Below are 25,048 nucleotides of genomic sequence, written 5' to 3' on the forward strand. Positions count from 1 at the left end.
CTTGGTTGTCAACTTGACTACATCTGGAATGAATTAAAATCCAAAGGACTGGACACACCTTTGAGGATATTTTTCTTAATTAAATCATTTAAAGTGCAAAGACCCACTTCTAATCTGATCTTTGTGGTGAGGAGATATACCTTTAATTTGGCCCACACCTTCTCCTGGCAGCCTGTATAAAAGACATGGAAGAAGGCTTGCTCTCACTTGTCCTGACTCAGCTTGTACAAGGTTGACCATGGAAATGTCATGTTTTGATGTGGAGGCTATGAATAAATTGTGGTGAGGAGATAAATTCACAAGTATGAATCCACAAATATGGATGTTCTCTCAGACTTCTTGGGTCCTTTGAGGCTGCAGGCTTAGGTTTTTAGGAAGGTCAGAAGAGAATGGATTGAGAAGAGTGCTCCTTCCTGCCCTCTGCTGAATGTTTCCTACGATCTTGCCTGAGGCAAGGATGTTATATTTGCAGCCCAAAAAGGCAGAGATGTTTAGACATAAAACACTGTGGCTCAGTGTACTCCAGTTTGTAAATCAGGAACAGTATGATGAATGCAGGTGAAGATGCAAAGGGACCAGCTGGAACTAGAATTCTCATTATCTCAATGCTGCCAAATGCAGAGGGCCATGAGCTACTGGGATACCACTTCCTGCCCAGCCTCTGTTTCCAGTCTGTTTATGCCACTGCCCACAAGTTCTCTGCCGCTTGACCAGGAGAAGAAGAATGTTCAATTACTAGAAAGTATCCACAATTATTCTGGAACCATGCCTGGTCCCCAAGGTGGGCTTGAAGCAGAGATGTTCAGATGAGCTGTGGCCTGGTGCTATCAAAGACCTGCATTGTTCAATGCTGCTGCTGCTGCTGCAATGCAGACTTGGATGGACCTGCCTGGCTGCAGTTGCTCAGCAGAGGTCTTCCTTGCCCCCCACTCCCCCAAATTTGCCTTTGCTTGTGCATGAAACCTGCTTTAGGGAGTTGGGAAGGATTTAGGTTGTATGAAAGTCCTCTTTGGAAGTGGACTGGCTTCTGGTGAGTGGACAATGAACCAGGTAAAATTGGGGTGGGGGTGTGCACCTCTGCTGAGGCCAGCATGTTGTCTGGGATTTCATGTTCTATAGGAACAGCTAGTCATTGGCCCTGAACTAATTGGCACAACATAAGCACTTTATAAAAAAAACCAAACAAACCAATGTTGATATTAAACCTCTGGGCAACTAGTACATATCACCATGGCTTGCTTAAGGAAGTAATTAAGGGGGAAAATGGAAAATTCTCTACATTTTGTAAAATAATCAAAATCAGAATGCTTTCTACTTTTCCCACTGGTGGTACTTTTGTTTAATTTCACTGCAGGATTCCAGCCTCAGGGGCAATGTCCCAATCTAACTTCATCTTGGCCGGCCATGGTTCTTTGTAGGTTTTAGAGTGGGGAAATTTGTATAGGTAGAATGCCCCCACTCTCTGCCTGCCATCTTCTTCTTCTCTCCCCTTTCCTTCCCCCCTTTCTCCCTGCCTCCCCCATCTCTCCTCCCCTCTCTCCCCTTTCTTATTCATTTAATTCATTTTTCAAGGGTTCTTGCCCCACACTCTGGATGTCTTCTAGTGTCTTCTTCGTAGCACTATAAGGTTGAATACGAGAACAGCTGATGTGTTTTCCACAGTCACATTCTTGTACTTATTAGTACCCAGTGCAGAATGATTCCTTTGTAGAGCAGATCCTGGATGAATCAATTCAGGAATTGGAAGGACAGTGATATGCTATATGGATGCATTTAACTATCCAGCTGTTTCTGGGGTTAGCATACTGTGTGTGTGTGTGTGTGTGTGTGTGTGTGTGGCCAAGGGAGTGTTTAAAGCCCTGCAGTCCACTTGGGTTCTGACTTAGCAACTTGGCACTGTTGTTGTGGATAGTGCAAAAGGAGGCAGTGTGACTGTAGTTTGACTGGCCACACTAGAATCATAAATGTGTCAGAAGTCACCTCTGCAAAAGAGGTTTTTTGAGTCTGTTAGTAGCATAGACACCAGCCTTCACCCAATTCTGCTTCCTTTTTCATCTGAGTACAGGAAGCCAGGTTCCTCTGCCTCCTCTATACTCAGTGGACGCGTTGACCGCTCCTGGCCAATGAACTGTGTCTAGAAGTGATGTCTTCTCCAGACCTGACTCACTGAACTTCCTGCCCAGTATTCCATGCTCTTTTCCCTCCTCTACAGGCCTGGAGAACACCAGGGCCCTGGACAGTGGTAGAAACACATGCCGGTGTAAGCCTGGATCCCTGAGCAACACTGTGCAGTGAGGCTTCCCCACCTCTGCCCCACAAGGACTCCTACTGGACTGAGCAGGGGCATGAGATAAATGTCCATGTCTCTAAGGCTATGGGTACAAATCTGGATAAAGAAAAGAAACCGAAAGAGAAGAAAAAGGGCAGATCTGAGGTTTGTTGGGTTGAACTGTCCCTTGTAAAACAAAGCTGAAAACTAAGGGAACTCTTCAGAGCCAGAGGAAGAGGAGGAGAAAGTTGGTAGCAGGAAACCCTATCTGTCTATAGGACCCATTGCAAGGCCTTCTGGGTACATGCAACTCAACCAGCTCCAAAGAAGGGATCACAAAAGGGCAGCTTTCACCAGCCACATAGTGAGCCTTCCCTCTTGGTGGGGTTCCGCTGTTGTGATTCAAGCTGCCTTAGGTTTAAAATACTTAAAAAATTCAATCTTGGGCCTGTTTTGAGCACATGGACATTTTTTCATATCTTCTATCTATCTATCTATCTATCTATCTATCTATCTATCTATCTATCTATCTATCATTTCTCCTTATAGTCCTGACTGTCCTGGAACTCACTCTGTAGACCAGGCTAACTTCGAATTCAGAGATCTGCCTGCTTCTACTTCCAGAGTTCTTGGATTAAAGGTGTATACCACCAAATAATTTTTTCTATTATAACATTATTCTCTTCCAGGAGTGCCCAACTTTTTGACATTGTGACATGACATCATCTACAAAACCATGCTTATACATTGTGCAATCAGGTTACAAAAAACAGAACACACACACACACACACACACACACACACACACACACACACACACACCTCATGCTGTTTAAAGTAAGTTGGTGATTTTGTGTTGGGCTGTAGTCATAACTGTCCTGGGTTGCATGTGGCCTACAGGCCTCAGCTTGCACACTGTGCCTTAGTAAGACTGTATAAGAGTTTATCAAAGCAATTACATTGGTGGTTCAGAGGGCATGAGCAGGTCCTACATAGATGCACACCAAGAGAGTCAACTATAAATTTGACGGTTGGATGCAGCTTCTCCATCCTAGAGCTTAAAGGTTCAGGTGGCTTCCAGACATCTTAGGGGAAGGAACGTTACATGAACATGGTATAGTCGAGAGGATTCTGGGCCCTGCCCTTGGGAAGTGCTCTCAGAAATGGCCAGCACAGCCAGGTTCATGGTGGCAAAGGTGTGGGGAGTTGTCAGAACAGCACCCTTCTTCCATCCCTCAGGCATCCTCTAGTAGAAATATGAGCTTATTCCTCCACTCATCCTTAGCTCTATTTGCTCTCTTTTTGATCTCTTAACATCTGTGTAAAGGTCTGATGTACTTCCCACCCAAAGACACCTCAGTATACTGAAATACTCAAGAGGAGGGCTGTATCATGCCAGAAGCCAGCCCAGGTTCAGCATGGAGGGCCAGTCACAAGGGAGCAGTAAGACTGGCTGTCATTGTGCAGATGAATTTGAGACATTTAGGTCATCCTGACTGATGCCTGAGATGTTAGTTTCACCTGGACCTATGACTATAGGGAATTTTAACCCAGAACAGAATCAGAAGAGCTTTAACAGAAGCATTGGTGCATCAGTTTGGGTTTGGCGGAGACTGTGACAGAATGGTGGAGTAATTATAGGGCTGTGCCGTTGCTGTGGAATGGAGAGGAAGGCTCTGGAAAGCTGCTGCCTCTATGTATCTGGCAGTGGGTGTAAAGTTTTTATGCATCAGAAAGGCTGACAGTTGGGGTGGGGGGGGGAGCTGGATGTGAAGCAGGTGAGGGAAGGCCATGAGGAGGGTGTAGGCCCACATCTGCCTCTGCCCCTCCCCACCTTGACCACACAGGCACACTCCCTCACAGACCTGCTCATGTGTGTGCGGGGCATGAAACTGAACCAGGTTGTGGAGACATTGGGATTTAAAGCAGGAGCTTGACTAGAAAACCAGCCCTAGTGTGTGCAGGCTGGAGTGGATCTCTGGTCTTCTGAGCGCAGTGGCTACTGCTTCCCTTCTGTGTCCCCAAACTTCCAATGTCTTTTCATATTTAACTATAATCTAGAAACATGCAGAAGGGAATTATGGGAACCACCATGATAGTGTAGTCAAAGCCATGGGTCCTGCCTGTCAAGTGCATCATCACTGTAGCTGTGTGTTTGTTTGTTTGTATGTGTGTATACACATGTGCATGGGACTATGTGTGTGTACACATGTGCATGGGTGCATGTGTGTTTGCATGTGCACGTGTATGTGCATGTGTGTATGGGTGCATGTGCATGCACACAGTTTATCACAAGAGTCTTTGCTATAAGCCTTTTCTGCACTATGAAACCCAATGAAATTTAGACTAAAGGTAAACAAATAAAGCACTGAAGCCTTTTATTCCAATAGTTTGTCATCGATGAATTCTATTGTTTCATGATTTTCTTAGAGAAAATATGATGAGAAAAACAGTGGTAGAAATAGGCTTTTCCTAATCTCATGTGGAGTTCAGAAGTGTGGGGGATGTGGAAGATGTGAGCTTCCAAACACTCAAGTGGAGTCTCTCCCACTAAGTGTCAGTGGTGATTGTAGGAGGGATGGCCATATCTGAGCCCCTAGTAGTAAGCTGCAAGCTACTAGGGCCACTCTGTGGAACAACCAAGGGCCAAAGAACCTGGGAGGACCTTTTGTTCTGCTAATCTCCAAACCCAGTCCCCATGTCTCCCCACATGGTGCTGAAACTGGAGCTGCTGAGCCAGGAACAGCGGCAGGGAGAGCAGCTGTCTTCTTTCCTGTGTTCTGCTGCTTAGCTTGCCAACTCATTCAGGCATATTTAAAACGAGAATTAATCCACCACTTCTAGCTGCCCTCAATGCTAGAATGGATGCAACTTTTCTGTTCATTATTAGGAGCAGAATGTTTTGGGTTTTGGTTTGTGCTTGCGTGACTGTGTGTGTGTGTGTGTGTGTGTGTGTGTGTGTGTGTGTTACAGAGAAAGTGCCTCTGGCACAGCTGACTGGTAGCAATGCTTGCAAGACTTTAAAAGCCAATGGCTGTGGAGTCCCCACTCACAAGCTTTAGTAGAGTATGCAGTGGACCCTGGATATGGACAGGGTTGTGGAAACATGGAGCAGAGATGTTCAGATGTTGAAAATGCTGTGCTGCAGGGAACTTTGATTTTGAATTAGGTTTTTAATTTTAATCTTACTTTTAAAACCAAGCTTGCTATATTTGAGGCTATCAAATATCAGTAAACTTTTCAAACAGCATATATAGTTAAGGTTTCATCATTTATAACATATTAATGGATCTTAATTATTTTGGTTGTGAGCCTAGCCTTTAATGGCAGAGCCATCTCTCCAGCCCTAAATGGATATTAATTTTAATTAAAATGTCAGCTGGACAAGACAAATTTGTTCAAGAGGCCTCCTACACCTCCTGGAGACTTGAACATTGCCAAGAAAGTGTGTCTTAGTGTTCTCAACATACAAAGATCACACACACAGACACACACACACACACACACACACACACATAGATGTTAAGTATTTACACATGTCAAGAAAACATGTGGTATATATAACTATGTTGAATCAATTTGCCAATTAAAATACATAAACAAATTTAAAACATAAACACATAGTTCCCTAACAAAAGGCCCTGCAGTGATGGCTGCTGTGCTGGGCCATTAACAGTATATGGCCCCTGTGATGAGGGCCTGACAGAGGTTGGGCAGCCTGCCAGATCCCAGTTAGAAGCCCCTCTGTGCTTGACAGAGGCACCCTGCAGCAGCCAGAAGGCCCTTTATGAAGGCGCCACTTCATCTGTGACACTTTCATGGCTGGCGTGGGAACTTCTGCATGAAACACATCTGTCTTCTGATTTCCCTTACCAAGCTGTGAAAATGTTGATTTCGAGAAAAGGGAAAAGGAAAGTCAGTGTTTCCCCTTGTTGTTAGTATATTTTAACTGTACAAATAATGGGTTTCATTATGCCACATTAATATAGGTCTTTCGTGAACTCTCTTTGAGAGCTTGGTCATTGGTGATGTTTCTGCAACTGCTGCCTTGTTCCCAAAATACTTCTGTCTTTGAATTTGTTTTCCTCTGAGACTCCTGCTTTATTTGTCTGCTTCCTGGGCAGATGCTAGCTACCTTGTATGCAGCCTGGCAATTCCCCACCCAATTCCCTGTCAACTTTTTGGGTCTAATTCTCAATAGTGAAGCTGGATTTCACTGTTAAGTTTAGAAGAAAAGCCTATGGTGCATGATATGCAAGAAGGGGTGGAGTTAGTCAGGTGACTGAAAGCCACCACAGTGAGTCCCCAAGTTCGTTTGTGGGCTTACCACCTTCTGCACAGGCTTCTGTCCTGCACTTTTCACATTCCATGGCTATGGACTCCTGCCTGTTACACAGATACATTTTATATGCACCACATGTGTTTATTGAGCTCACATACCAAAGGAAGGTACCAGTTACTTGTAGACACTGAACTGGGCTCTTAGAAAAAAAAGACAAGTAAGGTATTGACTCTGCTCTTGTGGAGTTTCTAGACTTGTTTGAAGACAAAAGTCTATGGCCACTTGAAATGTAGAGGGTAGAGGCAGCCAGCAATAGGGTAGGAGGAAACCACAGGGCAGAAGGAAAGCATTTGATCCTGTTGGGGAGAACAGAGTGGCAACGGGAAGCCAGAAGCTGGGGACAGTGCCTATCCTCCACATAAACTACACAGGACCCTCCATCCCTCTCACTGGCTAAGGACAGTGGAAGGGATTACACACAGAGGTTCAAGTGTGGTGGGTATGTGCTTGTTTGGCAAATGAGAAAAAATTATTTGGCATATGCTCACAGAACTCCTGGCTGAAACCATTAGTACGATAGTAGGACAACTGCTATAATAAGCAGCCTAGTGAGTGTTGTGCAGAGCAGGCACTCTGGGGTGGTTCCCAGGTGGGAAAGGACATACACGGACTCATGGGACTATATGGCTGGCATACAGGGACTTTCTGCTGAGTTGAAGCTTTCTGCTAAACCTATTGATGATCTACATAGTAAAATCTACTTTAAAAAAATTATATACAAAGAAAAAGAAACGTAGAGAAAAAGAACAGGCTGACAATTGGCATTGGTGCAAACACCCACGGAGATAGTGTGTCCCTGTTCTTATACCTGGGGTGGGCCTACTTTGCCACACAACCCTGGCGTACCAAAGGTTTCTGTACATTTCTGGCTATACAGATGCTGGAGTGAACAGAAAGCATGTAGAAGAAGTGAAGGTGGCTGCATGGCATGGGTATCTCTGTTCACCATTGTGTGCTGGGTCTGAGCAGCTGACTGTAGTATTGCTGGACTAGAGGTGCAAGTCTGGTGTTGTCTGTAGCTCACTTCCCCAGACTAAGCAATCAAATTAACTCATGCAGTCCACCAGTTTCTGAGGGCTTCGCTGTGCACAGCTCAGGACCTATCAGATGGCCCCACCCCAGGAGCCAGGGCAAGATCATCCCCATATCTGCTAGCCTTCTCTTTGCTTAATGCAGATATTTCTTTCCTTTGAGTAGGAAAATGCCCAGATCATCAGAGAAGTGGAAGTAGACAAAGTCTCTGCACTCTCCAGGGGCCAGGTGGCTGCCATCAAGCAGCTGTGGCTGGATCCAGGAATCCAGGAGTGTTACGACAGGAGGCGGGAGTACCAGCTGTCAGACTCTGCCAAATAGTGAGTACTCTGCCTGCCACAGCTGCCAGAACTGTGGTCAGGCCAATTCTATAAGACTGCCAGAATGGTGAAAACAGGCAGTGTCACCCTGTCGTCCCTACCTCCCCACCCCCCACCCCCAACTTCCTGGCATTGCTCAGCCTCTTCTTAGTTCTCTGTGGGTTCCCTGATGTCCCCTGGAGTCAGCACCCACCTTTTCTCACCTAATTAAACTGGATATTCCTTTAGAGGAATTGATGTAAATTTTGGTGAAGTTATGATTTAAGCAAAGAATATGCCTGCCTGTAGTTTTCATTTTCTTCCTCTCCATATCCTTCTGGCAGGCAAGCTTTACTTAAATCAGCTGCTGATCTTGTGCTGCCCTCTAGTGCTGGACATAGGCATTTGCAAGACCACCACACTGGACTCTTAAAGCCAGACTCTCTCAGAAAGTCTACCTCTTCTTAGGTACTTTGGATCCATAAAGCTCTAGCTTTAAACCATCAACACATGAGAATTTCTATTGCACACCACTTCAGAGAGATCACAGCATTTCCCTTTAAGAGTCTCCCAGGACTGTGTGTCACCCAACAGGTGACTGAGCACACAGTTTTCTTCTTGGGGTTGCTGCTAGTTTGTGCTTCTGAAGCTCAGTATTTTCTCCTTCCTCCATATCACTGTTCCTCCTCCCAGGGCCATAGCATCCCTCCCCCAAACCACTCAATTCCTCTTAAGTGTTGGCCTCCTTCTGAGCAAGCCTGAATGGGACAAAGCAGCTGTCAGGGAAGGCATCCTTACTCCCTGTGGCCATTAATGATTTTTCCCTAGACATTTGTCCCAGGAAGTGTTCAATTTGATCCAGGTTGGCAGAATTGATCCAACCACCATCAGCATAAAAGCATTTCAAGAAAAGCAAAGAAACCAGTAAGATGTTAGATTGGCAACAGAGTGGGGAGGAATAAAGCCCTTTAAGGAAGCAGGCAGGTTGTACAGGGAGTCGGGCTGCTCAAGGTCAAAACTAGTGAGCCCTGTGTTCCCTCCCAGAAGCAGCCCACTGTTACTGGCTGTGACGGGTCTGTATATTTACATCTATGGAGAAAACTCACCAGAAGCTGCTCTTGTGAGAACAGTGGCTACATTATGTAATATTTTTGGATGAAGGCAAGTGGGCAGGTCCTTTGGGTGAGGGTCCAGTTTCATTTCTTACCTCTGTGGCCTCTAGGCTTCTGCTTCCCTCACAGTCACATAGATAATGCTGCTAACAACTGGGATGGAGCAAACTACATTCTCAGAAGGCTCACAAATGTGCTTCTGAGCCCTGGTCCCTTCAGACCTTATCAGGAGAATAGAGAGACCTGGCATAGTCACCTCTAAATGTTACTGCTGTCCTCCACGTCTTGTGGGGTTCCTGTGGTCAGGGAGGACTTTCTCTGAGCAAGGAAGGGTATTTTCCATTTCCAAAATGGAGCCTCAGCATCTTGACTCTTTAATGTCACAGTTACCTGACTGATATCGACCGAATCGCCATGCCCTCTTTCGTGCCAACACAACAGGACGTGCTTCGTGTTCGAGTGCCCACCACTGGCATCATAGAGTACCCATTCGACTTGGAAAACATCATCTTCCGGTAAGTCTGTCTCCCAGAGTCCTTCAAGGATCTGTCTGTTCAGGGAGCTAGTCTCGGGGCAGAATCTTAGGTGTGCAATTCCTAAGCAGCCCTTAGGTTGGGATAACCTTCTGGGGTCTCCAGCTCCAAAACAGAGGGACTTCTGGGCTCTTTCTACTGGGGAGAAGCCTTATGTGTAGATACACAGATGTGTACTCCTGTGACTACACAGTCTAACACAGCATGTTCACTAATGCTGAATATAATTTCTCTCACTTGTTACTTTGTCTGACATAAGACCTTTATAGATCTTTACTGAATTTTGTACAGGAAAAATAAATTATAGTAGAGGGCATTTTAAAAACATTGAAACATCTAAAGCACTTTAGAAATTATTTTGTGTATGTGTGTGCCTCAATGTATATGCATGTGCACCAGTGTGTACAAGAGCCCTCTGAGACAATGAATGCATCTGACCCCTATGACTGGCGTCACAGGTGGTAGTGAGCCACCATGTGGGTGCTGGCGACTGAACTCAGGCCCTTTGCCATGGTGTTGGAAAAAATATTTGCTCTAATACTTAAAAATAATGTTTTACTCTAAACTTACTAGTTTCCCCTAAAATACCCAGAGACCTGGTAATAGTGAGCTTGCATTTTGTGTGGCAGCAGTGAGCTTGCATTTTGTGTGGCAGCAGTGGGCCTTAGTGACATGATAGCTATTCCTTTACATAAGGTTCCACTGGACTCATAAAAGTACTTAGGGCTTTATGTCAGCAGTCCCTGGTCTGAGTCCCTGAAATATCTCCCAGACACAGGTAAAGCTTTTGGATTTTCATACTGAGCAGAAGACACATGCAGATGGGAAGAATGGGTCATATCCAGCTAATATAGAAAGGATCTGTGGATAAGTGAGATGAACCATGAAGTCAGGACTAGGATGGAGGGGGATCTAGAGGGGAGGCTCATTGGTTAAGAGAGTTCATTGGCAGCACTCACATTGAGTGGCTCATAACTGCCTTTAACTCCAGCTCCAGGAAGTCCAATAACCTCCTTTAGCCTCCAGGGCAGCTGCACTCATACGCACATCACACACACACACACACACACACACACACACACACACACACACACACACACACACACACACACACACACACACACACACACACAGTCTCTGTCTCAAAGTTGTAAAAAACAAAAAATAAATTGACATTTAAATATAGGAACTGAGAAAGTAGAGGTACCACGAAAATAGCTTGTTTTTGTCCCTTTTGTGTCCTGGGTCTCTGTGTGGGTGGTTAGAGTTGTGCCCAAGTGGATGTTGGCACTTTGTGCCAGGACTGCTGCAGCAGGTTCTTACCCAGTATCACCAGGTAGGCTCCATCTGCCTTCTTTGCTTGGAAACCATCAATGTTCTTCTCTGCCTACGGCAGCACTGTTCTAATACATTAACATTGAGGGCCCCTTCCCTCTAAACTGATGACCCCAGAGGGCACTAACTTCCTGGTGTAACGGCTTGTGTCCTTTCCCTGGAGTTGTGCATTCCAACCATTGACTGCCCACCTGTGTTGAGCAGAATGGTGGATGTTGGTGGCCAGCGATCTGAACGACGGAAATGGATTCACTGCTTTGAGAGCGTCACCTCCATCATTTTCTTGGTTGCTCTGAGTGAATATGACCAGGTTCTGGCTGAATGTGACAATGAGGTATGTTTGGGGTGGGGAACTTTGAAGTATGCTGCTGGGCAGTGGTAACTGTGGAAGACAGTCTTATTTCTTCAATTTTCAAAAAGCCAGCTATGTGAGGAAATAGACCCTCTTTCTCCAGCCAGCACTCAGGTTACTGTTGTTACCAATGCAGCCTACATACAGGTGCACTGCAGACCCAATGCCAAAATCCTGCGTAACTTAAATACTGTCACCTGTCAGAATGCAAGAAAATGCATTCTGAGATAGATATCATTAGATTTCAGAGCCAGGTTTGGTGGCACATGCCTTTCATCCCAGAACTTAGGAGGCGGAGGCAGGCAGATCTCTCTGAGTTCTAGGCCAGCCAAAGCTATAGTGAGGTCCTGTCTCAAAACAAAAACCAAACCAAACCAAACCACCCACTCAAAACAAAAAACCAACCCAAACCCAAAGGCAACAAGAAAAAACAAGAACAAAAACTCCCAAACAAGAAACCAAGAGTTTTAATCATTATGTGACTAATGTAGGTAGCGCAGCCTACTACTTACCATGGACTAGAACCTCACTACAATTTCCTAAGAAACCTAAGGAAAAATTGAGTGCCCTGGTCACATACCACAGAGTCTGACTTAGATGATTGACAGTGGCTGTGGCCTAAGAGCAAGGATTATTCACAACACTCCCCAAGGTAAACATAATGTGTAATGAAAGGTGGAAACTAGGAAAAACCAGAGTCCTGGGAGGCAGGGGAACTCAGTTTACTAAGTCAACCCTTAGAAAGTGTAAAAATTCAAGCTGTCATCTGTTCTTACTCTCCTGAAAGGGTCTCACTCAGAGCATCTGGGGCAGATTCAGCCCAGACAGGTCCTGTGTCTCCTGCAAAGCTGCAAGGTGCCGGCTGGGTCTAGTTCTGTCAGAGGCTCTGACAGTGATCAGGATTGTCAGTCACTTTGTGAGATTATTTTCCAAGGAATACCAGTGTCCTCCTAATGGGCTCTCCCTCTGAACTTAAAACAAGATTTCTTGGCTCTTGTTACAAGGGCATGAATGTAAGCCATCAGTGTCCTGCCCAGGATCAGGTGGTGGCCCATGAACAAACTATAGCTTGTATCTCTTGAGTAAAGACTTCTCTGAGGAGTACTACTATATTAGCTAACTGGTGGAGAGCTAACTCATTTACTTGTGCCATCTGACTAACAGTGGCTGCTGCCTCACTCTCTCAAATGGAATTTCAAAAAGAGAAGAGTACATAGAAGCTGGGCATGGTTCACATACTTTTAATCCCAGCACTCAGGAGGCAGGCGGATCTCTCAGTTCAAAGCTAGCCTGGTCTACAAAGAGAGTTCCAGGACAGCCAGGGCTATTACAGAGAAACCCTGTCTCAAAAACCAAAACAAACAAAACAAACCAAAAAAGTTACTATACTAACATAAAAAATTATAATTCTTAGGACTTACTTATGATATTTCTCAGAAGTGTCAAAGGACTGGGTGCTCAAGGGACCAAGAGGTCAGTCCAATGTTCTTAAAAATTAAGTACATTCTCCTCAAAACCACACAGGTGTCTGGCGAGAAGGCAAATGCTTGCTATCCCAGCCCATTCCTCCCAGTTGTAGATATGACTTGGTTAAGATAATACCATGCTTTAGAGAATCTATAAAAGTAGATGAGTTCCTTCTGAAGAGACTTTCTGGATCCCAGTCTGCGGAGTGGGAAAACAAGTAGGTGTGGGACTGTAGGGAAGTAGATTCAAGGTGCATCCCTGTGCAGCATATGTTGAGCTTGCATGCTTTTATGGTTGCTTTCTTCTATAAGTGAAAATTCCTGTCTCCCCGCTTTTAGAAATACTTTAGAGAAAGTGCTGTGTAGAGTAGTTATCACAAGATACGAGTGGTTCCTCAGCTATCTGCCCTCTTGAACTTGAGAGCTTTTAGTATTTTCTTTGAAGCGTGTTGTTTAAAATTACTGCCTAGAAGCATGATTGTTGCTGGACTCACTTCTCCATGGGTTTGGGAAAGGTAAATTTTTGGAATACTGTGCTCATCAGCCAAATTGGGACAATATCCCACTTGTAAAAGCATGGCCACAGTGCCCTGCAGTGTTAGTTCCTCTCTGCCTGAGGGCTCAAGGAGAGCTCCTCCTGATCTTCCTGGAGCAGCTTTCCTTCCTTCCAGCCCACCCGAGGCATTGTACAGCAGCACACACCTACTTGAAGCTGATGTCCCACCACTTGGTAACCAAACCATTACAGAAAACAAAACACAGTGTCCAATGACTTAAACTTTCTGCTCCAAGTTGCTGAAAAGCCTTGTTTAGGGCAGAAGACATAGTGTGCCCCAATGAGAAGGCTCAGAATCAAGTAGTCAGGTGAGGGGGGGGGGTCAGGTGGAAGCAGGTCCGGTGGTCCCAAGTGCTTTCCAACTTAAGAGCAGTGACCCTAAGGGGAGAGAGGATGCACCCAGCCACTTTGCATGATGTTTCCAAGTCTTGCTTTTCTTCTTGGCTTAGCCCAACTTCCTTGTTTCACACTAGAACCGTATGGAAGAGAGCAAAGCCTTGTTTAAAACCATCATCACTTACCCCTGGTTTCTGAACTCATCTGTGATTTTGTTCTTAAACAAGAAGGATCTTTTGGAAGAGAAAATCATGTACTCTCATCTAATCAGCTACTTCCCAGAGTACACAGGTAAGTCTTCATGTTGGGAACACTGCTGTTACAGCAATCTCGTTGACCTCTTCTCTCTTCAGCACCAGTCCTCAGCATGGCTTTTCTGGGGCCTCCCTGCTGGCTCACCTCTCACTCCAAGAGCCTGGATGCAAGTGCCAACTCATTTGGCTGACTCTCCCTGGCTGGTCAGGCCCCACAGCTCAAGCACCTCCCCTAGGAAAACCCTTGTGACCTTCCTATCTACAGGTTTCTGTTTCCCTGGCAGCCTGGTCATTCTGCTGAGGAATCCTGTCTGCATATGCATTCACTCAGCTTCCCTGGCAACTCTTTGGAGGAGAGCTAGTTTTCACAGCTTTAGTCAGAACCCTTGCTGCTCAGTAGGGTTACAGGGTAGCCTCTTCCTAGCCACGGGGTGGGTGTTGAAGTCTTTATGTATGCAACAGCTCAAGACAAGACAGTTCTCACTCTTGTTAATCCCTCCTGGCAAAAGAGGTCTCAAAACAGTATGCTCCTGACATTCACTGATATTTCCGTTAGTGTTTCAGCATATCCCCTTCCTCTGATTAAATAATCTGGTAGTATAGATTAGAACTGTTAAGCTTTAGAACCAATCTAGCAATGCTAGGTTTTGCACCACAGCCCCTGCCCTCCAGTCCACAGCTGCCTGTCTATAAAAGTTAGTATCACTTCAAAAGTGGTTAGAAAACAAAATGAGGCCACTAGGCCACTATTTTTAGACAAGCCACTTTACAGTACAATTTTTAGATATACCAGTAGACACTTTAAAAAGACAAAATAGTGGGCTAGGGAATGACTCAGTTAATAAAAACACCCGAACCCATCTAAAAAAGTTGGACTCGGACTCACAGAATGGGGGTGGGGGCATGGGGGAGGTCGGAGAAGGGGGACTTTCTGGCCAGCCAGTTGAGCCTAGTTGGGGAGCTGTGGGCTAATGAAGGACCCTGTTAATGGAGGTACATGGCATTCCTGAGAATAACATGAAACTGTTCTCTGGTCACATGCATGTACACACACACACATACTAGAAAATATTCTTAGAATACTATATTATATATATTAATATATATACTATATATTAATGACTACTCCAGGTACACTTTATATCTAAGAAAAGTAAGATTGATAAAGAAGGATCCCAAATAAGAACAAATATACATTTGAAATGGCTTACAGGAGGATGTGATGGTGTGTCTCTTTCTTTATCCCTCTCATGACCAGGACCAAAGCAAGATGTCAAAGCGGCCAGGGACTTTATCCTGAAGCTGTATCAAGACCAGAATCCTGACAAAGAGAAAGTCATCTATTCTCACTTCACTTGTGCTACAGACACAGAGAACATCCGCTTTGTGTTTGCTGCTGTCAAAGACACTATCCTACAGCTAAACCTACGGGAGTTTAACTTGGTGTAGATGCTGTGGCCCACTTCCCCCAGACCGAGGGTGATCGCAGTTCTTCTTGCCTGATCTACAAGTGCTTCTGACCACCTGGACCAGGATCCAAGGACATTTTATAGCTCACAGGAACAGAGACGGGTAGTGCAACTTGAAACATACTTGCTTTACCCACCCCTCTAAGTATCTAATTCTTGATTGTCTAATTCTTTTCTTACCTTTTGGCTGTTTTGTATTTTGTAGAATTTTAAAAGGCCACTGTGATTTCCCATTATTTTTGAAACTAAAGTGTTCAAAAGCTATTAAAAATGACATAACAAGGGGACTTATTAATTCACAGATCATGCCTTCAGACCTCCAGGATTAATTTAGGTAACTAAAACATCTTAATAAGCTTGATGACCTTTAAATAATTAAGAAACATTTCTAACATTATGTCCCCTTAATGCTTAAGTATGACTCATCTAACATTCTACCAAACAACCAAAGATTTCTTTCTATGCCTTTTTTTGGGTTACTTGTTATTATTATCATTTTAAACAAAGTCTTAAGTAGCCCAGGCTACCAATTCAATTTTGCTATGTAACTGGGAATGGCCTTGATCCTCCTGCCTGGACTTTCCAAGTGTTTGTTGCAACTGTGGGTGGTGCCACTACGCTCAGCTAAGATTTTTTTCTTTTTAAAATTTTTTTGAGATAGGGTCTCATGTATTCCATATTGTTTTCAAACATACTCTGCAGCAAAGAATGGCCTTGATCATCTGATTCTCTTGTCTTCATATACACAACCTATTTAAGGCAGGGAAGTTCTTCTCAGCCTCTTGCTAATTCCTGGCATAAGAGGTTTAAAATAGTATGATGTGTCATTGATATTTATAGGTTAGTAAATGCTGGGATGTATGTGTCACCACGACCACTTTATGTGATGCTTGGGGGTGGAGCCCAGGGCTTTGTGCATGCTTGGCAAGCATTCTGCCAACTGAGCTACCTGCCCCCAGTCAAAGATTTCTTTCAAAAGTAGTTCTTTTCATGCCAACTTTCTAAGCCAAATTAATATTATCCAAACATCTAATTTTGCCACAATTTGGTGGTGAAGCCAATGCTGAGCTACGATAAATGGCCTCTAGATAGTGCATGTATGTATCCTAATATATATGGCCAGGTCTTATAACTTACGGAATGGCTAAAGCATAACTTGTATAACAAATGTTATGTAAACCTTGCCAAAGCTCTGTGTATGCTGTGCCTTTCTGGATAATAAGAATACACGTTCTACCATGAGCACATGATGATGATGTATTTCTTAGAGATCGTGGCTGATGGTTCTGTTTAACAACTGCCTTAACAACTCAGCAGCTTTCCTGTTTCCTCCTCTTGAAAGAGTGTGCTGGAGCTCCTTAATAGCTGGCTCAGAAAACAGTGCAGACCCAGATCCCCAGGAAGTAGAATGCTTCGTACGCAAGGCGTTGGATGGCTTTGTGTGCACTGCTTACTCAGAGGTATGTGTGTTCTGAGGGACTTAGGACGTATCTACCTTTCACCAAGCTTCAAAGGGTCTCCCACTTAAAATGGTTTACCTTTTACAACAGTAAAAAAGACACATATTCGCAGTAAAAGCTGTACTTTGAATTAGAACCCTTTCTCAGGCTAACTCTCTTGAGATGATGGGCAGTTGCAAGCTGCAGCTCCCAGCAGCCATACCATCATGATGGGAAGCAATGGCTTCTCCGTAGCACGCACAGCGCTGGAATGGATGTCACAGCGTCAGTATACTATGCATGTTTTCAGCTTCAGTGCTTTCAGTCAGGGGGGTTTACTTAGTTTGGTCTGTCTAGCCCATTCTCAGATTGGCTACATCTGTTGCAGAACCTAATGGCCGAACTCCCTTTCACCTGGTTTCTGGACCTCCAGATTGCCAATTTGTTCCAAAAATTGCAAGTGGGAAACCATTCTACCGAAGTAGCATTACATTTTAAAAGCCAATCTTTGTTCAAGCATGAAAAACTGGGCAAATGGATACTAAATTTTATTTGAAATAATTAGTCGTCAAGGTGAAGACAAACATGTAGTTCTCCAAGTTATTCGAAATCTTAGACAACAACATTCACTTTGCGACCCCATCCCTATCACACACCATGGCTAAGGTGATTAGCTGAGTCTCCTTAGCCAATTAATCTAAAAGAAGCATGCCAATATAATCTCAATTAAGGATGTTAAACAATGTGGAACTCTTTTTCAAGTACTTTCTGGCACTAAGCAACTGACAACTTAACCTTTGGCTAACATAAAAGAAAATGCCTTTTCAGAGCAAGAGAGTTATGGAATAAATCAAAAATTAGTAACAAATATCTTCTTTAGTTATAGCAAAGCTAAACTCACCATATCAAAGTTAATTTCTGTCAATATTAATTCTGTTTGTAGAAATTCTCCCTTAGCCTTTCTTTTAAAGTATATTCACCAACTACTGAAAAAAATTAGCCATCTGAAGTTGGTGGCTGAGTTTAACAACGATTCCCTCAAGCTTTCAGTCAATGGTAAGCCTGCGTGGCTAGAAAGCTGTCCTCTTCAGCTGAAAGTCAGGACATTGATTTCGTGGAGCGACTTAGGCCCCAGAGAGGGTAGATTTTCAGACAGGCAGGAGGAAGTGAAAAGCTCCTGGCTCTATTCAATAACAACTAAACTAAAGCTTTATTGGACTCACATGTTGTTAAACTGGGCAGTCGTCTTAGCATGCAACCCAAATCTACCCTCCTCCAAGGAGTAAGTACTGTTTCAAGCGTTAGCATATCCAACCAGTTTTATGAAAGAAAAAGACGAAGATTAGTTTTAGGAATAAGAACCACACTAGAAATGCCTGTGTTAATAGACAATTTATATATATAAAAACACACACACACACAATTAAGGCAGCCAGTGTGTAATAGGTAATTAAGTCATGTTTACATACAAGAGATACTAGGAATAGAAAAGTGAAGGAAATAAGGAAGCAATGCAGAAATAGATACTCAAAAAAATCCCGTAATAACCAATGGCTATGTTTTCACCAAATAATAAGCACCCCAAAGAAGTGCAGGGTATTCAGTCAATATGAAAATAGTTAAGACACTAGTTCCTTTCATAAAAAATCCAACTGTACAATTAAAAAAGTAGGAAAAAGATGGTATTTTTAAAGTACACCTTCCCTGGCAATTCATTAAGTATAATGTACTTGTATAGAGAGATGACCACTAAAAAATTATACATGTCCCCAAAACAATCTATAATTATTGGTGGGTATGGGTGTATTATCACTGATAGGTAGAATATTCCATTATAAGCTACAGTATATTGGTTTTTGAAGTGTTTTTATGCCCCTATACTGGTGACTTGGACAGTCGATTGCAGCAGTGGTACGAGGACGCTGTACAAACACCGAAGCTTTCATCATTCCCTCTCTGCTTTAGAGAGTATTTCCAATCCTCAGATATTTAACAGCCTCGTTTTTTATTTGACACCATTGTTACAAAGATATAACTAGAAGGAAGCACTGATGTCACAGAAATATGTTCAGTGACAGAAATTCCAAATCAAGGCAATATGATACAGACAGTAGGCGTTAAACTACAACTCAAACTTATATTTGTATAAAGAACTCAGTTTTTAAAAAATATTCATACTGACCTGTAAAATCTGAAGTTACACATTTCTTTTGTGTCAGGCTTTGGGTACCTCGAATTTTTCTCTTTTAAAGAATGCTATAATGCTTAAACAACAAACAAACAGACACTCAAGAACCCACAATGCTAAAGTCAAAATGTCATGAGATAATTTATTTTACAAAAGAGGCAATAAAGTAGAAAGGGTTTCAAATTAAGAAACAGTGAGGTTTCTGAGTAAGTTGCAGCCCCTTCTAATTTAGCAAGGCACCACCTTCTAGGTAAGTGGGGAAGTCATGCAAGTGGATATAATGCTCATATTTCCATGCTACATATACCACTTATAAGAAACACAACTTAGCCAACTAATGTAAACTTAGTTGGTTAGTATTACCAATGACGTATAAACTTCAAAAGACACAGTCACATGATCAGGCAGAGGTTTTAGATGGAGGAGTGATATGTGACTCTATGGAGTACTGACCAGACTGATGAGTGTCTACTGAATGTGGTATACAAATACAAGTCTTCTTCCTTTTCTATTGAGATCTTATGGAAATGAGGACACAGAGTATCTTTAGTTAAAAGGTACTGAAATTTATATGACACCCTCAGCAAGAGACTGTTCTGGTTCTACAATAACATCTCCTACACAGGTAGCTACTCATCATCTTTCAGGGTCTTTGCCACTTACATGACGAGCCAGACAGAAGGCAAATGTAAGATGCCCAGTGGCCTCTTCCATAGCTGGTGGTCTTTTTAGGTGTTATCTGTAGGGTTAATTTTCTATGCCTTTTCTGGTCCCACTGAACTCCTATGAGGAAAGGAAAGTAAGTAAAACATTTCATATACTAGAACACCAGCTCTCCTGCCTTCTCACCCTAAAGATGGACCCTGAGTCTGCTCTTCCTTACCAATCCAAACCATCTTATGCCCAGGAAGGAAAGTCCTGATCATGGCCTGGTTCCAATAGTTACTAGATGGCCCATGCGCCTTCCTAGTCTTTCAGGCTTTTTATTAATTTTTTAAAATCTAAGACTACAAAGTGGTATATCCCATTTTAAGTTATTAATGAAAAGAGCATCTGCTCTTATGTGTTCTCTTGTTCCTGTATTTTTTTTTTCTATTCCATTTTTGAAATATGGTTGTCTTTAGCTATTAAACTGATTTCACAACCCATTGGCTGAGACCTATAATTTGAAAAACACTGCCCCTGAGGATTTCAGTTGCATCAGAGACAAAGAAAACAAAAAGAAAAGACCTGAAGTACAGGCAGATCTGACATTTTCAGATACCTATTCTATAAATATATAGGTACATGCCTTTTGTACTTTTGTCTCTATCATTTTAGTGCAAGGGAGCAATTGGCGCATGCTGATCACAAACTACAGGAAATTCAGTGTTGAGTGTTTTTTAAAACCAGGTAGGAATGTCTGTGGGACACTTTTAAGAGATTAGATACTGGCAGAGTGGCACTCCCTGGGATACTACTGTTACTACATATTATCAGGAAAAAAGGGAGACCATTATGATAGAAATCATGGAAACCCCCTGATGGCAGGGAACACACACACACACACACCACTAGCCACCCACCCCCATACACACTGAAAGCAAAGCTACTGGATGACTTTTCTCAAAATATCCTGGATTCTGAAAAAGATTATTGAATCAAACATGCAACTGTAAATTATAAAACGTTATGCTAATACCTCACTTAGTGGTTAGTATTCCTAGTTTTTATTGTTGTTTAGACAAGTATCCCTTAAAACAATCTGTGTCTTTTAACTCCACAGCTGGAGAGAGTGATGGGTTCATACAGAACAGGAGCTATTTCTTGGTTTTTATTGATACAGGAATGAGGAGGTTAGGCACATGAGCTGTGTTATGTGCACTAGTAATAAAACCCATCATGCTGGTCACCAGAAGATACAGAATTCCTATGTTAACCATTACCTTTTCTCTTTCCCATGGCATACCTGGGGAGTTACAAGTCTAATTTTTCTGAATTCATGATATAAGTAATCAATGAGGTATTTAACTATTGGCAGTACCTGGTATGCAAGGAAAGCAACATTCCAGATGAGAAGAGAATACCAATCTTCTCTTCACAGGTTTAATCTGCAAACTTGGAGGGGCTTAGCAACAGATCAAACTTGTACCTTGAAGAAAGGTAGATACACAACTACAACAATTTGAGATGTGTCATCTTTTGATTCAGTTTATGTTTAGCAGACAAAGCATTCTGGGGAACGCTATCAACAGCAATGTGTTCTCTGCCATCAGACGGTAACAACAGGGGCATGTGGGCAGCAACAGTGGCAGATAGAGTCTGGCATGCTGTTCATTCCAACTTTTACAGCAAAGCAATGGCTTGGCAAGCCTGCAGATTAAACACCCAGTGACCAAACAGAGTCTTCAATTTCAACACCAGTTTATACCAAGTTGGTAACACATACAATATACATTAAATACTGTGTTATTCAGTAACTGATTAAGATATTCTCTTTATAGCTCATAATTGGACATTCATTCTCTTTCACTTTAAATAGTTCAGTAAGAGTAAAGAGCAAAGATACTGGACAAAAACCAAAAGGGGAAAAATCTGTAGCCTTATTTTTCTCTTATGACAGAGCTCAGAATTTTTTTTAGCAATGAGCCTGTGTGTTTCTCACCAGAATATCTACAGAGTAAGCAAACCTGAATCTCTTAGCCCAAAGCCATAGGGTAGGATCCTGGGTTTTAACTCAGGAGAGGAGCTCCTCATTCTAGAGCATAACTCATTATAGCTAAGATGCTGGGAAAAGCTTTTCTTTTTTGTATTGTTAAATTCCTGTTACCAGTCAACAGAAGGCAACTATTGTTAAGGCGTTAAATTTTTAGTTTGAAAATAGCTGTCTATTAAGAATGCAAACTGGGAAAGTCCCTGGAGCTCTGCTGAGGAGGTATTTCTAAGGCTCTAAGACTCTGAAGGGAGTTTTACCTTTTGGGGTATAATACTCATTTGTAAAGCCTTTCTTAAGTCTGTGACCCAGGGGGTATTATTTCCAATCTCAAAAAAGATTGTTTTTCACAATTATAGTATGCATTTTAGTATAAAATACCAAAATATTTATTTCTAAAAATAACTTCATGATTCTCAAGAAATTACCAAAGTTTTCTTAAACTGATCCTTCTCCACCACGTCAGGAGATAAAGCAAGTGTGAGAGAAGTTTAAAAATGTTAACTGGGGAAACTACGTTTTGTTTGATTAAGACTGTGAACAATCTCTACCACTACTGAGAATATCCTGGAGTACACACTTCTTTTTATAAAGTATTAAGGATCATGACCAGATGTGGTTCAGATTAGGAAACTGAATGGACTTTCTAGCACTTTAATCACACAGCTGTCTACCGGGCTGATTCTGTTGTTTTAAGCATCTAAAACCACAGGATCCTGAAATGACTCCTGTGCTCCACAGGAGTGAGAGGTACAACACAGGACCAGTAATGATGGATTTCTGCCACCACGCAGGGTTCCCTCTTTATAGGCTTGGGGATGGTTCTCTTGCTTCTTCCAGCTTTGTAAGGATCCACTGTTGGGGAGAAATAAAAACATTTACACATTTCAATGAACTTGTGATGAAACAAAACAAAATGAATGGAAATCTAAAATCCATCATTAAGTGCTGCCTAAGTAGTGACAAGAAAATTTTGGTAATTTCTTGAGAATCATGAAGTTCTTTTTAGAAACAAATATTTTGGTATTTTCCTTACTTTTAAAAACAACTTATCTGGATTATATTAAAATGAATACTGTAATTGTGACAAACAATCTCTTTTGAGATTGGACAGGATACCTCCTGGGGCACAGACTTAACCTACATACTGTAGAAGAGAACATGGACACAGGCCTGAGTTGACAGGAGTAATACTTCTCTAAGATCCTTGGAATTGTCCTCACAAAAGATAAATAAGTGAATGGAAGATAATCATATTGGATGGAGAATGTAATAAGAAGCCAGGAGGCCAATATTTCTGATTCTGGGCAGTGCTAAGTGAAAGGTCTAGTACTCTTAAAATGAGTTACCCCAAATAGTACAATGCTGTGTCAAGAACACTGTCTTCCAATACGGGCAGTAAACTTCGAACCGCTACCCAGATCTAGCCAATGGACAGGACATTCTCCACCATTGAGTGTAGAGCGGGGTCTGACTTTCACACGAACTTTGGTGCCCCATATTTGACCACGTCCCCTGGATGGGGAGGCCTGGTGGCACTCAGAGGAAGGATAGCAGGTTACCAAGAAGAGACTTAATACCCTATGAGCATATACAGGGGGAAGAGGTCCCCCTCAGTCACAGACATAGGGGAGGGGAGTAAAGAGAAAACGGGAGGGAGGGAGGAATGGGAGGATACAAGGTATGGGCTAACAATTGAGATGTAATATGAATAAATTAATAAAATATTAAAAAAAGAAAAATCAATAAATAAATAATACATAAAAAAAGAACAGTGTCTTCACTGTGACTAACGTGACATCATTCATAGGCTTCATTTTCCTGTAATTGTCATACTCCTCAAAGTATCATATAGTCCTTTTCAGTTCAGACCATTCCCATTTTTAAGGAAACAGAGGTTAACTTACTTCCCTCAAGGTTGTTCTATCAAGCAAGAGAGGAAATACTGAAACCTAGCTTTTTTGACTATAGGCTGGCTTAACTGACTTGGCATAATTACTGGTTTTTTACTTGTTCTGCTTATCACTGTAACTGTGTAGTAAGAAAATTAGCAACATAAAATTATCCTTTCTCTGCAGAATGAGTCTTGGTGTTTGCTTACATTTCAAACTGGAGTATTATAGTGAGCACTTAAAAGAAGAATGTACTGAAGCTGTAACTTCATCTCCCTGGAGGGTAAAGCAGAACTGTGGGCTCTACAATATCCTGGATTATACAGTGGGACGCTTCTATGTGGCTTAAATAAAAGATTAATTATATTTACCCTAGCATCTTCTGGAGTCTTGAAGTTAATTATTTTTCCAAATTCTTTGGCATGGAATACAGATTTCACCCGTTCCTAGAAACAGAATTCATAACTTCATTAAAAAGAAAACCCAGTTATAGAAATACAACAGGGTTTTGCCTTTCCCCCCTTACAGATGCTTACAATGCAAAGGAAAACAATCTCAAGACAAAGCAGCATTCATAAAAGACAGATCAAAGAGACAACTTCAATGCACTATTTTAGAAAATATAAATATAAATACAGAAAATGTCTATTCTACATACCTTTGCTTCAATGCGTAATCTTCTCCCATGGACAATGACTGGCTCTTTGGTAAATTCATCAAAACTGTACTGCCACTCACATGTAAGTTGTCCAAATGTTCCCTTTGTTACAAACAACACACCACTAGGGGTAGGGGAAGAAAGGATTCACTTTGAGAAATAAGGAATCTAAGTCAATAATACAAGATTTATGTTTTTTTTATTTTTACTTTTTATAAGCACACAGGGACTACTCACCTAGATAAACTGTATGTCTTAAAAACCTTATTTTTCAAATAATTTGTATGTGTGTGGGCCAGAGTATATGTATGTACATGTGTGTGCAGAGTCCTAAAGAAGCCATGGGATTCACCTGGAACTGAAGTTACAGGTGACTTTGTACCACCTGATGTAGGTGCTAGAAGCCAAACCTGGATCTTCTGCAAGGGCAGCAAGTGTCATCCTTAACCATTTCTATAACTCCACAAAAAAACAAAAACAAAACCAAAAAAACAATGAATTTAGGGATTGAGGTATGCTTAATGGTAAGCTGCCTGCCTAAAAAGTGTGGCCCTGGGTTTGTTTTCCAGTACCACAAACAAAACAAAACAAAATCCAATAAATGTAAAACAAGGGAATCCATAAAAGTATCTGTTTTCAGACTATAATGGACTGAAATTAGAAACCAGTTAACAGAAAGATGAAAAATGACAATACTCCTCAATGCATAGAAATAAAGACATCTTTTCTTTCTTTCTTTCTTTCTTTCTTTTCTTTCTTTCTTTCTTCCTCCTCCTCCTCCTCTTCTTCTCCTCCCTCTCCCTCTTCTTTATTTTTTAGTTTCT

The 25,048-nt window shown here is 42.3% G+C and overlaps 2 protein-coding genes across 2 annotated transcripts in view; one reads left to right on the forward strand and one right to left on the reverse strand.

The window, feature by feature from the left end:
* Positions 1–16,579, forward strand: part of Gna14 (G protein subunit alpha 14) — a 172,116-nt gene extending 155,537 nt beyond the window's left edge. The window contains exons 3-7 of the mRNA XM_051146209.1: positions 7,809–7,963; positions 9,441–9,569; positions 11,127–11,256; positions 13,770–13,923; positions 15,145–16,579. Coding sequence (XP_051002166.1) covers positions 7,809–7,963; positions 9,441–9,569; positions 11,127–11,256; positions 13,770–13,923; positions 15,145–15,335 — 759 coding nt within the window. The 3' untranslated portion in view covers positions 15,336–16,579. The remainder of the gene's footprint in view (positions 1–7,808; positions 7,964–9,440; positions 9,570–11,126; positions 11,257–13,769; positions 13,924–15,144) is intronic.
* A 5,535-nt stretch (positions 16,580–22,114) lies between these two features.
* The window catches only part of Vps13a (vacuolar protein sorting 13 homolog A), a 175,261-nt gene continuing 172,327 nt past the window's right edge, over positions 22,115–25,048 (reverse strand). The window contains exons 71-73 of the mRNA XM_051146210.1: positions 24,225–24,348; positions 23,938–24,012; positions 22,115–22,529 (exon numbers count right to left, since the gene is read on the reverse strand). Of these exons, the coding sequence (XP_051002167.1) occupies positions 22,479–22,529; positions 23,938–24,012; positions 24,225–24,348 (250 nt within the window). The 3' untranslated portion in view covers positions 22,115–22,478. The remainder of the gene's footprint in view (positions 22,530–23,937; positions 24,013–24,224; positions 24,349–25,048) is intronic.

The sequence above is a fragment of the Acomys russatus genome, chromosome 5 (genome assembly GCF_903995435.1).
Source record: "Acomys russatus chromosome 5, mAcoRus1.1, whole genome shotgun sequence".
NCBI lineage: Eukaryota > Metazoa > Chordata > Mammalia > Rodentia > Muridae > Acomys > Acomys russatus.